General features: G+C 41.2%; 1 protein-coding gene and 1 long non-coding RNA gene across 5 annotated transcripts; both read left to right on the plus strand.

Moving 5' to 3' along the window:
• Positions 1 to 5,992: 5,992 nt before the first annotated feature.
• LOC120060713 lies at positions 5,993 to 11,728 on the plus strand. Of its 2 annotated transcripts, XR_005478261.1 has the most exons (10): positions 5,993 to 6,032; positions 6,146 to 6,224; positions 6,420 to 6,544; positions 9,472 to 9,581; positions 10,168 to 10,257; positions 10,381 to 10,458; positions 10,569 to 10,616; positions 11,171 to 11,296; positions 11,391 to 11,559; positions 11,670 to 11,728. It is a non-coding gene; the product is annotated as an uncharacterized LOC120060713 (long non-coding RNA). The 2 variants fall into 2 exon arrangements; XR_005478262.1 differs by lacking the exon at positions 6,420 to 6,544 and having other exon boundaries at positions 5,996 to 6,224.
• A 1-nt stretch (position 11,729) lies between these two features.
• On the plus strand, positions 11,730 to 13,792 carry LOC120060712 (G2/M phase-specific E3 ubiquitin-protein ligase-like). Of its 3 annotated transcripts, none has more exons than XM_039010115.1 (6): positions 11,730 to 11,896; positions 12,028 to 12,326; positions 12,484 to 12,659; positions 12,782 to 12,957; positions 13,112 to 13,287; positions 13,391 to 13,792. In XM_039010115.1, exons 2-6 carry the CDS (start codon positions 12,029 to 12,031, stop codon positions 13,636 to 13,638), a joined length of 1,074 nt encoding a protein of 357 aa, XP_038866043.1. In that variant the 5' UTR covers positions 11,730 to 11,896; position 12,028; the 3' UTR covers positions 13,639 to 13,792. The 3 variants fall into 3 exon arrangements, with proteins under 3 accessions (XP_038866043.1, XP_038866044.1, XP_038866045.1); XM_039010116.1 differs by having other exon boundaries at positions 13,409 to 13,792; XM_039010117.1 differs by having other exon boundaries at positions 12,171 to 12,326.
• Positions 13,793 to 15,614: the final 1,822 nt, after the last annotated feature.

Raw genomic sequence — 15,614 nt, forward strand, 5'->3', positions numbered from 1 at the left:
TTGCGCTTATATTTTTGTTCAGTGTATATAGAACCTTAAGAGGTCTTATATGATGCAAGCATAGAACCCTTTTGAGTTCTATCCATAACCTTTTTTTCTAAGAATGTAATGGCTTCATGAAACATAGTCCCCTCACTTGACTCCCCACTGAAATACTGAAATAAAGGTAACAATTAGCTAATTGCCAATGTCAGACTGGATCTGTAGCTTTATTTGGCATATCCCATAATAAAAAAATATATATTTGAAAGAGTTAGCTGTCCAGCTTGTAAAGTGGTGAATTTAAGTATACAGTAGCCTATATATATTTTACTATAGACCTAAGTAAGTTACGTATTAAGACAGGACACACTCTTAGGGCTACAGCTCGATGGTGGTTATACAAGGCTACTATACTAAGCCTACTAATGATAATGACATTACTTATTATTGTAATAAAAACAATAAGGAGGAGATCAAGAAAAAACAGGTGCTGTTAGATTACAATATAATATTTCTGACCGTTTGGAAGAGTAAACACTAAATAAATTATAACTAATACCAGAGAGTGTGTTCTAATGGGAAAAAAATGGTAATGCCTTTATTACAGCATAGCAAAGATTAAAATAAAATAAAAAATCACCTAAATTGTGAAATTGTTCTATCCGACATGTGTTGGTGATGTGAGGCATGGAGCTCACGGAATCAGTAGGCTATTAAACAAACTCTCAAACAGGCAACAAAAGCTGGATCTTTCTTATTTCTGTACAGTGCATTCGGAAAGTACTCAGACCCCTTGACTTTTTCTACATTTTGTTATGTTAGCCTTATTCTAAAATTGATAAAATAAAAAAACTCCGCAATCTACACAGAATATCCCATAATGACAAGGCGAAAACAGGTTTTTAGACATTTGTGCAAATGTATTAACCACAAAAAACAGAAATACCTTATTTACATAAGTATTCAGACCCTTTGCTATGAGACTCGAAATTGAGCTCAAGTGCATCCTGTTTCCATTGATCATCCTTGATGTTTCTACAGCTTGATTGGAGTTCACTTGTGGTGAATTCAATTGATTGGACATGATTTGCAAAGGCACACACCTGTCTAGATAAGGTCCCACAGTTGACAGATCATGTCAGAGCAAAAACCAAGCCATGAGGTCGAAGGAATTATCCGTAGAGCTCTGAGACATGCACAGATCTGGGGAAGGGTACTAAAACAATTTCTGCAGCATTGAAGGTCCATTCTTAAATGGAAGAAGTTTGGAACTACCAAAACTCTTCCTAGAGCTGGCCGACCCAGCCAAACTGAGCAATCGGGGGAGAAGGGGAAGAACCCAATGGTCACTCTGACAAAGCTCTAGAGTTCCTCTGTGGAGATAGGAGAACCTTCCAGAAGGACAACCATCTCTGCAGCCCTCCACCAATTAGGCCTTTATGGTAGACTGGCCAGACAGAAGCCACTCCTCAGTAAAAGGAGAAGAAGAAGCCACTCCCCAGTATCTCTACTTGCACACTCATCTTCTGCACATCTATCACTCCAGTGTTTAACTACTATATTGTAATTATTTCACCACTATGGCCTATGTATTGCCTTACCTCCCTTATCCTACCTCATTTGCACACACTGTATATATACTTTTTTCTATTGTATTATTGACTGTATGTTTGTTTATTCCTTGTGTAACTCTGTGTTGTTGTTTGTGCTGCACTGCTTTGCTTTATCTTGGCCAGGTTGTAAATGAGAACAGTTGTAAATGAGAACTTGTTCTCAACTAGCCTACCTGGTTAAATAATAGAAAAGCCTAAAGTCTCAAGCGTCACGTCTGGAAGAAACCTGGCACCATCCCTACAGTGAAGCATGGTGGTGGCAGCATCTTGTTGGGATGTTTTTCATTGGCAGGGACTGGGAGACTGGTCAGGATCGAGGGAAATATGAACGGAGCAAAGTACAGAGAGATCCTTGATGAAAACCTGCTCCAGATGCCTCAGGACCTCAGACTGTGGCGAAGGTTCACCTTCCAACAGGACAACGAACCTAAGCACACAGCCAAGACAATGCAGGAGTGGCATCGGGACAAGTCTCTGAATGTCCTTGAGTGGCCCAGCCAGTGCCCGGACTTGAACCCGATCTCTGGAGAGACCTGAAAATAGCTGTGCAGCGACGCTCCCCATCCAACCTGACAGAGCTTGAGAGGATCTGCAGAGAAGAATGGGAGAAACTTCCCAAATACAGGTGTGCCAAGCTTGTAGCGTAATACCCAAGAAGACTCAATGCTGTAATCGCTGCCAAAGGTGCTTCAACAAAGTACTGAGTAAAGGGTCTAATTACTTATGTAAATGTGATTTCATAAATTAGCAAAAATGTCAACTTTTTTTGCTTTGTCAATACAGGGTACTGTGTGTAGATTGAGGGGGAAAAAATTGGTTAATCAATTTTAGAATAAGGCTGTAACATATCAAAATGTGGAAAAGGTCAAGGAGTCTGAATACTTTCCGAAGGCAACAGTGTGGAGACAGTTGCAAAACTAAGTCCAACCAGAGAGGAAAATAAGTCGTATATATGTAACAGTATAACTTTAGACCGTCCCCTCGCCCCGACACGGGCGCGAACCAGGGACCCTCTGCACACATCAACAACTATCACCCACGAAGCATTGTTACCCATCGCTCCACAGAAGCCGCGGCCCTTGCAGAGCAAGGGGAACCACTACTTCAAGGTCTCAAAGCGAGTGACGTAACCGATTGACGTCACTGTGAGTGACGTAACCGATTGAAACGCTATTTGCGCGCACCACCGCTAACTAGCTAGCCATTTCACATCCGTTACACTCACCCCACTTTCAACCTCCTCCTTTTCCACAGCAACCAGTGATCCGGGTCAACAGCATCAATCTAACAGTATAACTTTACGGCGTCCCCTCGCCCCGACCCGGGCGCGAACCAGGGACCCTCTGCACACATCAACAACGGTCGCCCACGAAGCATCGTTACCCATCGCTCCACAAAAGCCGCGGCCCTTGCAGAGCAAGGAGAACCACTACTTCAAGGTCTCAAAGCGAGTGACGTAACCGATTGAAACTCTATTAGCGCGCATCACCGCTAACTAGCTAGCCATTTCACATCCGTTACATATACACCACTGTCTTTGGTCCAATTAAAAATTTTGTAGGCTACAGATCCCTTCATCAGAACTATGAATGGTGCTTTCAAGACAACTGGGAACTTTAGGTCGTTAAGTCAGAGTTTTAGAAAGATGCCAGAGTTTCAGACTTGGAATTCCGAGTTGGATGACTGTTCAAAAATATTTTTCCCAGTTGGAGCCAGTCTTTCCCGAGTTCCCAGTTGTCTTGAACGCACTGAAGTCTGAATTCTGAAATATTAGTTGTTTTTAACATCGCACCTGTCCATCCACTGATATGATCATGACACACAGGTTAAAATATCAAAACCAACTGTGAAACAACTAACGTTATATTAATTTGGGGGTAAGTCGAAACATTCATGGACATTTAGCTTGCTAGCTGTGGCTAACTAGTTTGTCCTGGGAGATGAACATTGGGTTGTTATTTTACCTAACATGCATATGCTTCTCTTTAGCTGGTTCTTTATAGAATTTTGAGCCGGAGTCATACAAAATCATATTTCTCCACTCCGACGATTAATCCACTAATAAAAGGGAAACCTAGTTAGTTATCTTTAATTAATCTCTCCTCGTTTGTCTTTCAAGCATCCACATGGGTTTGTATCTTCCTCATATCCAATTAAGGGGTCTTGGCTTCCAGCGCATGGAGTGTCTTCTTCTATGGTATATTGGCGATTACACAATTTAATGTGCATCCCGCCACTTACTGTGCGGGATGGAAACAGGACTCCCAAAAATGGAAGAAATTTTTAAATATTTTTTTTAAACCAAACTACCAAACATAAATCAATTAACTAAACCAAGCAACTTTTCTTAAAAAAAAAAAGATCTCATCCCTACACAGGCTCAAGAGGAACCTAGGAGGGCAGGTCTTCCGGTGCCAGTACCCCCTTGCAAGTCTTCAGATGTAAAATGCTTAAAATCACAAAAACTTTTCTGCCGCAGCCACAATAATGTCTAGTTTCTTAGACTTCTTTGAGACTTGTGCCATACAGTTTATAGCTGTTGCAATGAACACCACAAAATCCACATTTTTTAACACAAAGGGTATCTTTTCACTGGAAGCAAACATTTACTAAAGGTTGTGGTGTGTCCACTACCATATCTTCTATACGCATGGAGTGTCTTGGCATGCTGGCAGGATAAAGCAGCACGTTCGATTGTGCGTCAAGAATTCAGCATAGCAAGTTTGTATGAAGGTCTAGTTATTAAATGGGTACGTAGTTCAATAGTAATGTCCTCTAAAAACGCTCTGGTTACAAACAAACATTGCTGCCCTGTTTCCAATTGTCCACAAAGCTGGGAGAACCTATTCAAGTAAGTAAATACATTTCGAAAATGTTTTTTTTTTTTTTAAGTATTATTATTAGCTAACTTGGCTACAATGCAGGCTAACTCAAATGAGCTAGCTAGTTGGCAACTTCACATACTGTATAGATAGCTAACTAAGTGAATGAAATATCACCATCTACCTAACTTCACATTAGCTAGCTATCTTGATGTATTTATCACTATAAAAAACAAACTCCAAATGCATTTGTAGGTAGCTAGCTAACAGCCATGGAGGAGGGTGATAGGATAGCAGCCCCAACTGTCAGTGAGAGAGTAACGTTAGGCTATTCTGGATAGGGCAGGTACTTTTGTGTAGTTCCTGTCCCTAGAAGTGAGGATGGAGATAATAGTAACATAATATTCAGTGCGGTGTAATTTGACTATAATGAAGTCTGTTTCTTGTGAGGTTTTCTGTCCTCAGATACAGAGAGCTATGAAAGCCTGTCAACATATGAAGAGGTCCCAATGAAGAGCAGTGGGTCTCGGTCCTGGTCCTGGGGACTCAAAGGGGTGCACATTTTTGTTTTTGCCTTGGCACTGCACAGCTGATTCAAACGATCAAGTTATCGTCAAGCTTCAAGTGGTATTTATGTATTCATTTGTGATGCTATCCTTGATATGATCCTATTATTGTCACATGCTACACATGCACATATGTGTGCCCATGCATCTATCAATCCAATGTTATCATGATTTGTTATCAGGGATATTATACTTTAGTAATCCACAATGACCTGGTTATGTTAAAGTCTAATAATGACATTGTCTTCCATATTCCTACAGATACCTTGTAACTGGAGATTCCTTCAAAACAATTGCATACAGTTAATGTGTAGGGCACTGCAAGGTTGGGTGACCAGGGTCATCTGGGACTGCCTCCTGGAGCAATTCAGGTGTGTGAAGGCTACCTGTGTCCTGCATAACTTCATGAGGATGGACACAAGGACCAGGAGGGGATCTGCAGCTCACCGCCGTGTGCCAGAGGAGAAGTCTGCTGCTCTGCAGGATGTTTCATGGATGGGGTCCAACAACGCAGCAAGAGGCAATCCATGTGCGGGAGGTCTTCACCTCCTACTTCTTTGAAGAGGGTGCTGTTCCCTGGCAACACCATAGACTACACTATGCACAACCAAAGGCTCTTTTAAAGAGTCTTTCACATTGCAATAAGAATATTCTTCCATTTACTTAGCTATGTCAACTGCAGTTATTCAATTCTCAGTTTCTCTCCCTTTGATTTTTAGGTAAGGTAAGGGTGTGATGTCTGTACAAAAACAAAACAGGCTATTTTCAATTACCAATATTGAAAAAATGTAGAACAATTAGACACCCTATAACCCATACCTACACACTCATGTATCAATCTTTTTGATGGATTGTGTTGTGCAGTAAGCAGGTTCAGGTGTATAACTGTGGCACCTTCCACCTTCAAAGAATAGGCAAGAGGGCCAACCATGGAGAATAAGACACTTCCGTTATTTCTATAACTACGCAATATTTTTTGTCCTCGTGTGTCCGTTCATGTTTTTCAGCATAAAGTACTCAGCAGCCACTTAGTGTGGTGTGGACACCAGGTGAGGCCACACACACAGATTCCTGTTGAACACTGTCTTTAACTACCGTATTTTCTCAAGAAGTCTCTCTCCTTTACTTCATCCCTCTCTCCTCTTCTCCCTAAATCCTATAGGTTATATCAGCTGTGTTGGTGAACCCCTCCCACATCTGAACTGGCTACATAGAGAGCACAGCCTGATCAGGGGTGAGAGGTAAGTAGAAAGTATTATTAAAGAGATGCTTTACATTGGAATACAGATAGTGATGCAGTAGTCCCAGAGTTAATGATCCAAGGTCAGTGTTGCATTTCACCTCCTGATTATTATGATGACTAACAATGTTAGAATAAAAAATAAAAACACAAGGCTTAAGCATGCTCTCTCTCTCCATCTGTCTCTCTTCTGCAGATATGGTTTGATGTGAGAGGGTGCCAACCCTCAGTCCCATCAACGCCACCTCACCCACTTTTAAGATAACCTTCAGGCCGACTAGAGACACTTATGTAATTGTGATGATCTGAGAGAATATTTGGGTAGCACTGTAATTCATTAATCATATGCTGCCTTCCCTGCTCCTATGTCTTACCTCTTTCCCTTTGTCTTTTACACCTCTCACCACCTCCTCTTTCTTCCTCTGTTTTTATAATGCACAACAGATGTGCATTGAAGTACAAATTGAACTTGTATTTATAATCTTACAATTATAATATTTATAATGGATGTATTTAAAACACTTGGATAATATCGGCAGACTCAACAGCCTTGGTTTCTCAAATGACTGTCTCGCCTGGTTCACCAACTACTTCTCAGATATAGTTCAGTGTGTCAAATCGGAGGGCCTGTTGTCCGGACCTCTGGCAGTCTCTATGGGGGTACCACAGGGTTCAATTCTGGGGCCGACTATTTTCTCTGTATATATCAATGATGTTGCTGCTGCTGTCTTGCTGCTGGTGATTCTCTGATCCAACTCTACGCAGACGACACCATTCTGTATACTTCTGGCCCATCTCTGGACACTGTTAACAAACCTCCAGACGAGTTTCAATGCCATACAACACTCCTTCAATTGCCTCCAAATGCTCTTACAGTTGAAGTCGGAAGTTTACATACACCTTAGCCAAATACATTTAATCTCAGTTTTTCACAATTCCTGACATTTAATCCTAGTAAAAATTCCCTGTTTTAGGTCAGTTAGGATCACCACTTTATTTTAAGAATGTGAAATGCCAGAATAATAGTAGAGAGAATTATTTATTTCAGCTTTTATTTCTTTCATCACATTCCCAGTGTCAGAAGTTTACATGCACTCAATTAGTATTTGGTAGCATTGCCTTTAAATTGTTTAACTTGGGTCAAATGTTTCGGGTAGCCTTCCACAAGCTTCCCATAATAAATTGGGTGAATATTTGGCTCATTCCTCCTGACAGAGCTGGTGTAACTGTGTCAGGTTTGTAGGCCTCCTTTCTTGCTTGCGCACACTTTTTCAGTTCTGCCCACACATTTTCTATAGGATTGAGGTCAGGGCTTTGTGATGGCCACTCCAATACCTTGACTTTGTTGTCCTTAAGCCATTTTGCCACAAATACTGGAAGTATACTTGGTGTCATTGTCCATTTGGAAGACCCATTTGCGACCAAGCTTTAACTTCCTGACTGATGTCTTGAGATGTTGCTTTAATATGTCCACGTAATTTCCCCCCCCCCCCCATGATGCCATCTATTTTGTGAAGTGCACCAGTCCCTCCTGCAGCAAAGCACCCCCACAACATGATGCTGCCACCCCTGTGCTTCACGGTTGGGATGGTGTTCTTCGACTTGTAAGCCTCCCCCTTTTTCCTCCAAACATAACAATGGTCATTATGGCCAAACGGTTCTATTTTTGTTTCATCAGACCAGAGGACATTTCTCCAAAAAGTACGATCTTTGTCCCCATGTGCAGTTGCAAACCATAGTCTGGATTTTTTTATGGAGGCTTTGGAGCAGTGGCTTCTTCCTTGCTGAGCGGCCTTTCAGGTTATGTCGATATAGGACTCGTTTTACTGTGGATATAGATACTTTGGTACCTGTTTCCTCCAGCATCTTCACAAGGTCCTTTGCTGTTGTTCTGGGATTGATTTGCACTTTTCGCACCAAAGTGTGTCTCCTTCCTGAGCGGTACGACGGCTGCCTGGTCCCATGGTGTTTATACTTGCGTACTATTGTTTGTACAGATGACGTGGTACCTTCAGGCATTTGGAAATTGCTCCCAAAGATGAACCAGACTTGTGGAGGTCTACATTTTTTTTTTCTGAGATCTTGGCTGATTTCTTTTGATTTTCCCATGATGTCAAGCAAAGAGGCACTGCGTTTGAAGGTAAGCCTTGAAATACATCCACAGGTACACCTCCAATTGACTGAAATGATGTTAATTAGCCTATCAGAAGCTTCTAAAGAAACGACATTTTATGTAATCTTCCAAGCTGTTTAAAGGCACAGTCAATTTAGTGTATGTTAACTTCTGACCCACTGGAATTGTGATACAATGAATTATAAGTGAAATAATCTGTGTAAACAATTGTTGGAAAAATTACTTGTGTCATGCACAAAGTAGATGTCCTAACAGACTTGCCAAAACTATAATTTGTTAACAAGAAATTTGTGGAGTGGTTGAAAAATGAGTTTTAATGACTCCAACCTAAGTGTATGTTAACTTCTGACTTCAACTTTAAATGCAAGCAAAACTAAATGCATGCTCTTCAACCGATTGCTGCCTGCACCCGCCCACCCATCTACCATCACTACTCTGGACGGTTCTGACTTAGAATATGTGGACAACTACAAATACCTAGGTGTCTGGTTAGACTGTAAACTCTCCAGACTCACATTAAGCATCTCCAATCCAAAATTAAATCTAGCTTCCTATTTCGCAATAAAGCATCCTTCACTCATGCTGCCACCATACCCTCGTAAAACTGACTATCCTACCGATCCTTTACTTCGGCGATGTCATTTACAAAATAGACTCCAACACTCTACTTGGCAAATTGGATGTAGTCGATCACAGTGCCATCTGTTTTGTCACCAAAGCCCCATATACTACCCACCACTGTATGCTCTGTATGCTCTCTTTGGCTGGCCCTCGCTTCATATTCGTCGCCAAACCCAATGGCTAGAGGTCATCCTTGCTAGGTAAAGTCCCGCCTTATCTCAGCTCACTGGTCACCGTAGCAGCACCCACCCGTAGCACGCGCTCCAGCAGGTATATTTCACTGGTCACCCCCAAAGCCAACTCCTCCTTTGGCTGCCTTTGCTTCTAGTTCTATGCTGGCAATGACTGGAACGAATTGCAAAAGTCACTGAAGCTGGAGACTTATCTCCCTCACTAACTCGCGGGGTGCGCGAGTATGGGCAGCATCGATTATGCTGAGTGTAATTATTGTAACTTTTATAACGTTTGCACATGTCAGGTTTCAATCTTTCAGGAGACGGAATAATGCAGGAGTCCAAAGGCGGCAAACCGGGAGAAGCAGGCTGATAACTATGAGGGTGTGCCTGATCGCTGACCCTACCATCCGGCAGCTGAACAGGATAGGTACATATATCCATGCTGTACATGAGGACGCAGTGCACAGTGCTTGCTTTGTAAATAAGCTAAGTGTGAATCTATATTGTGATTAAACATAGACTTATTGAAGGTTATTTTACTGATTTAAAGATCATGGACTGTTTCCCTGTTTTATATTGGGATAATTTTTATTAGATTTAAATAATGTTTCCATATCTCAGTATCTTTAGAGTATCCTGTGAGGCAGATCAAAGTGCTCTATGGTCAGGAAGACAGCAGCTTCTTGAAGGTTTTGGGGGAAACATTCCCCCAGATGAATCCAAATGTACAGGCCTTTAAGACAGACAGGAGGAGGCTTGTTCCCCTACAGCTGGACAGCATGTGTCCAGCTGCAATCAAATCAGCTGGTCTAGGGAGGTCTGCCCTGTACTTAAGATTGAAGTTATTTGATAGCTTATGTGTTAGGAAGGGGAAGGTAGATTGAGCTTTATTATGTCACGTGATAAATGACAGAGGTAATTAATTAATTTTAAAAGAAACTGGATTTCCCTCTGTATACACAAGTTCTAAGGTAATTGAGCAACTAGTGATTTCTTGTATTTTTATGTTAAAGGAAACTGTAAGGGAGGGCAGAACCTCGGAGACAGAGACTATGGAGATAGGCCTCCCTGTTGCCTCACCACAAGCTTCAATGACACTAGAGGTTTGGAACGTTAAATTACCTTTTCCACTTTTAGCATCAAAGTATAAAATTAGTTATAGGATTGTCATTGTAACTTAACAATCAGAATGGCTTTATTTATTACTGTACCTGTATTAATTTCAGTCTCTAGAGGAAATGCGGGAGATACGGCGTCGTCAAGACGAGGCCTACCATCTCTCTCTGGCTGCAGACCAGGAGAAAGTATGTATATGATATAGCTTAGTAAATCTGTTCAGATCACACATCAACGGCATTCCAACAGGAAACACTTATGTTTTCATACACAAAACAGATTCTTATTTTTGCCACAGGAGATGAAATGTCATCGTTTTGAGGTGTGGGAGAGCAGGCGAAGGAAGGTAAGGGATTTCACCAAGTTGATATCATCTGTATATTATGTAAGGGACAAATGCAGACATTCTTTACATTACCTTGGAAATAATGGACGACGCAGCGGGACAAAGTGGAGCCGAGTCCCTTTGCGGAGTTCATTTTTCCAAGGTAATGTACAGAAAGGGGGCGTTTATCCTGCTTATACTAGTTACCAAAGAAAATAATACTAAATCACACATTTATCTGCAGAAATGCTACTATGCACTGGCTTCTTGCTCCCACCACCACCTCAGCCTCCACCTGTTAGGTTATATGTTCCTGCCGGGGGCATTGGTATAGCTTATCGCACTCACTGCCTGTAGGCTATTTTATATTGACACTTTGCTTGGGCAGTGAGCTACCCTGAATGAGCAGGGCCTATATCGCCACGCCTTGTATTATTCATTTTTTAATACACGGTTAAATGTATTTCTACGTGCCGTTTTCTTTCTGAACTGGTTTTAATGCCCATTCTAGAATTCAAAAATGCTGTGGTATAAATATATTTGTAACTTAACACTAACAGTAATGCATATTGTAGTCAATAGAGGAGAGAAGACAGAGGGGGGTCTCTCATCCAGAGCTGCCTGATGGAGTGCCCTTTAAGATCAAATACCCGGATGGAAGGGAGCGGATTAGGAGATTCCGGCTCTCTGAATCCATTCAGGTAAGTCATTCATTTACTTGTTGATAAACTCAGTATTATAAATGTACATTTCAGGCTGAATTACAATTGTTAATGTTGGTCTTTTGTTATATAGATGTTGTTTGATTTTGTGGGGGAGGATGATGCCTCGTGAGGTTTTTACCCTCCAGGCAGTAGCGGGCTTCGCAACCCTGAAGAGCAAGATTAATGGGTAATTGGAGGACCATGACATTCGGGAGTACACAACACTGTATGTGTTGTGGTTGTCTGTGGAGGATGTGCAGGTGACTATTATGACAATACCTAATAATAATATATTTGATGTTCGTATCAGACTACATTTGAACTAATGGATAGTTATAACCTTTGTGTGATTGTTTCTGTCCATTTACAGGCAATCCTATCGCCTCATCTCTCACCTGTGCTCTCTCCTCACCTCTTGCCTGTGCTCTCTCTTCACCTCTTGCCTGTGCCCTCTCCTCACCTCTTGCCTCTCACCTCTCGCCAGCCTCCTCTCCATTCACCTCCACCAAACTTTTCTTCTCTTCACCCCTCACCTTCTAACTCACTTTCTCCTTCTCTCTCACCTCCCTCATCTCCATCATCGGACCCAAAGACTAAGTGAGTTTTTTTAAGAGCATTTGTTTATTAACAAAATGTAGTATTTAAAACCTTAATGTCAGTGTATTTTCCCTTAGGATCAATCCTTATTTGATTTGTCATACAATTTGAATGAGCTCCCCCCTCTGTAGAATGAACATAAGTGCCATTTTACGTACGCTCTGGAGCCGAGTGGACCAGGACCACTGCCCCATCGCCAACATGATAAATGTCCACAGGGGCAATGTCCTAAACAGTAGCCTGTATGCATTTCAACGCAAAAACTTTAATGCAGGGGCTAAGATGGACGTTGCCTTTGTGGACGTTGAGTCCAAGGCGGAGGGGGCAGTTGACCAAGGGGGTCCCTCCAGGGAGTATTACAGGCTCCTCAGGGACTCGGCCATCTTTGAGGGTCCGGAAGGAGCGAAATGGCTGTCCCTTGATGTTCATGGTAAGCCTTCTTTTTACTCGTATTAAGGTCTGATTTTCATGTAAAATACAGAATTTAAGCCAAAACAATTACTGAATAGGCTTTTTCAGGTGCTCTGTTCAGGGCAATATATCATAGGGATAACAAAGCTGGAACACATTTGAAATGGTCTTTTTAGCATCACATGAGGGCCTGTATGGAACCATTGGGAAAATGATCAGTGTGTGTGTGGTCCATGGAGGGGTTGGGCCACACTTCTCTGAGCGACTCTTCGCAGCAGTGTGTGGGAATCCTGCACCTCCACTCAGTTTGGAGGAGGTGAGCCACACTACTCTGAGAGCACATTTGGAAAATGTAAGTTTGATGTCCTCCCTAACAGCAACAGGAAATAATAGATCATAATTTTTTACATGTATGGTTTCTTTTGCTGTGTTTTAAAATTCTCAATTGCCTGTCATACATTTTTTAAATTCTAGATCAAAAAAGCAGAGGACCTATCAGAGGTGAAGAACAAATTGGAGGAATCGGTAGACTGGCTGAGCCTACTGGGGCTGACAAGGATTGTTGTCAAGACAATGGAGGACAGAGATGGTGTGGTTGAATTGGTGGCTCAACAATTTGTCCACGGGAGCATGCAGGTGGCCTTGGAGCAGTAAGTCAACTCTGTCATAAATCTGTGAAGTACTTGTCATTACCTCCTCTGACATAAGTATTTTTAATCAGTCCACCCCCCTAAATCATTACACATCACTATATTGTCCTTAACACTTATTTTAAATATACATACTGTCTCTAAACCATGACAGGTTAAAATATGGTCTCAACTCTTTTGGGCCACTTTTTGTGGACTCCATAAAGCCTCCCACTGCCAGGGATCTGCGGGACCTGTTTACAGTAACCTATTCCATACCTTGCGGCAACCGGCGGTGTTTGGAGAACGACACCATCTGCCACTGGTTCAACTGGCTGGCTGAGGTGCAAGGTAAAATAGTAAATTGTTCCAGTTTATCAGTAACTGTATATTATTCAATTTTGTGATTTAAATGTGTATTTTAAATGTTTTACTGTGTACTCCTCAAATGGAGAATGTCCTCCTCTAACAGTGGTGATGGTGTTTGAGTTTGCTACTGGGGCAACGGTGGTGCCACCCCTTGGGTTTGAGGACACCGCGACCATCGAATTCCTCCACAAAGCGCGAGGGCGTCTCGCTGGGCAGCAGAAGAAAACGTACCCAGAGGCAAACACGTGTGCTGTGACACTAAGGCTCCCTCTTCATAGCACCTACAATACCACATTTCGGTGTTGGATAAAAACATATTTTTACGATACATAATTGTATCTAGTAGCACTAACCTACAGTAGCAATTGAGTGTTTGAAAATGTAACTGCACATCAACATTTAAGCATTTATCTACTTACATCTGTATTGTTTGTACAGTGTATTCGGAATGTATTCAGACTAGAGGTCGACCGATTAATTGGAATGGCCGATTAATTAGGGCCGATTTCAAGTTTTCATAACAATCGGAAATCGGTAATTTTGGACGCCGATTTTTTTATTTTTTTATTCATTATTATTATTTTTTTTTACACCTTTATTTAACTAGGCAAGTTAACTTAATATAATACATCAATAAAATCAATTTACTCTCAAATAAATAATGAAACATGTTCAATTTGGTTTAAATAATGCAAAAACAAAGTGTTGGAGAAGAAAGTAAGAGTGCAATATGTGCCATGTAAAAAAGCTAACGTTTAAAGTTCCTTGCTCAGAAGATATGAAAGCTGGTGGTTCCTTTTAACATGAGTCTTCAATATTCCCAGGTAAGAAGTTTTAGGTTGTAGTTATTATAGGACTATTTCTCTATACCATTTGTATTTCATATACCTTTGACTATTGGATGTTATAATAGGTACTTTAGTATTGCCAGCCTAATCTCGGGAGTTGATAGGCTTGAAGTCATAAACAGCGCAATGCTTGAAGCACAGCGAAGAGCTACTGGCAAATGCAGGAAAGTGCTGTTTGAATGAATGCTTACGGGCCTGCTGCTGCCTACCACCGCTCAGTCAGACTGCTCTATCAAATCATAGACTTAATTATAATATAATAACACACAGAAATACGAGTCTTAGGTCATTAATATGGTCAAATCCGGAAAGTATCATTTCGAAAACAAAACGTTTATTCTTTCAGTGAAATACGGAACCGTTGTTCCGTATTTTATCTAACGGGTGGCATCGCTAAGTCTAAATATTGCTGTTACATTGCACAACCTTCAATGTTATGTCATAATTATGTACAACTCTGGCAAATTAATTACGGTCTTTGTTAGGAAGAAATGGTCTTCACACAGTTCGCAACGAGCCATGCGGCCCAAACTGCTGCATATACCCTGACTCTGCTTGCACAGAACACGAGAAGTGACACAATTCCCCTAGTTAAAAGAAATTCATGTTAGCAGGCAATATTAAACAGATATGCAGGTTTAAAAATATATACTTGTCTATTGATTTTAAGAAAGGCATTGATGTTTATGGTTAGGTACACATTGGTGCAACGACAGTGCTTTTTTCGCGAATGCGCTTGTTAAATCACCCGTTTGGCGAAGTAGGCTGTGATTCAATGATAAATTAACAGGCACCGCATCGATTATATGCAACGCAGGACAAGCTAGATAAACTAGTAATATCAACCATGTGTAGTTAACTAGTGATTATGTTAAGATTTATATATTTTTTTACAAGATACGTTTAATGCTAGCTAGTACCTTACCTTGGTTCCTTGCTGCACTCGCATAACAGGTAGTCAGCCTGCCACGCAGTCTCCTCGGAGTGCAATGTAATCGGCCATAATCGGTGTCCAAAAATGCCGATTACCGATTGTTATGAAAACTTGAAATCGGCCCTAATTAATCCGCCATTCCAATTAATCGGTCGACCTCTAATCTGCACATCTATCACTCCAGTGTTAATTTGCTAAATTGTAATTACTTGCTACTATGGCCTATTTATTGCCTTACCTCCTCACGCTATTTGCACACACTGTATATAGAGCAATTTTTTTTTCTATTGTGTTGACTGTACGCTTGTTTATTCCATGTGTAACTGTTGTTTGTCGCACTGCTTTGCTTTATCTTGACCAGGTCGCAGTTGTAAATGAGAACTTGTTCTCAACTAGCCTACCTGGTTAACTAAAGGTGAAATAAAATAAATAAAATCCACAACTCTGGTCAACTCCATCATAAATATTTCAAATCAAATGGTTTAACTCACATGCGCCAAATACAACAGGTGTAGTAGACCTTACAG

The sequence above is a fragment of the Salvelinus namaycush genome, chromosome 16, assembly GCF_016432855.1.
Source record: "Salvelinus namaycush isolate Seneca chromosome 16, SaNama_1.0, whole genome shotgun sequence".
NCBI lineage: Eukaryota > Metazoa > Chordata > Actinopteri > Salmoniformes > Salmonidae > Salvelinus > Salvelinus namaycush.

Bases quoted from the DNA above. Each gene is read 5' to 3' on its own strand.
- LOC120060712 (XM_039010115.1), top strand. From the start codon at position 12,029: ATGAACATAAGTGCCATTTTACGTACGCTCTGGAGCCGAGTGGACCAG. The intron at 12,327-12,483 runs GTAAGCCTTCTT...TGGTCTTTTTAG, and splicing joins GCTGTCCCTTGATGTTCATG to CATCACATGAGGGCCTGTAT. The intron at 13,288-13,390 runs GTAAAATAGTAA...CCTCAAATGGAG, and splicing joins CTGGCTGGCTGAGGTGCAAG to AATGTCCTCCTCTAACAGTG.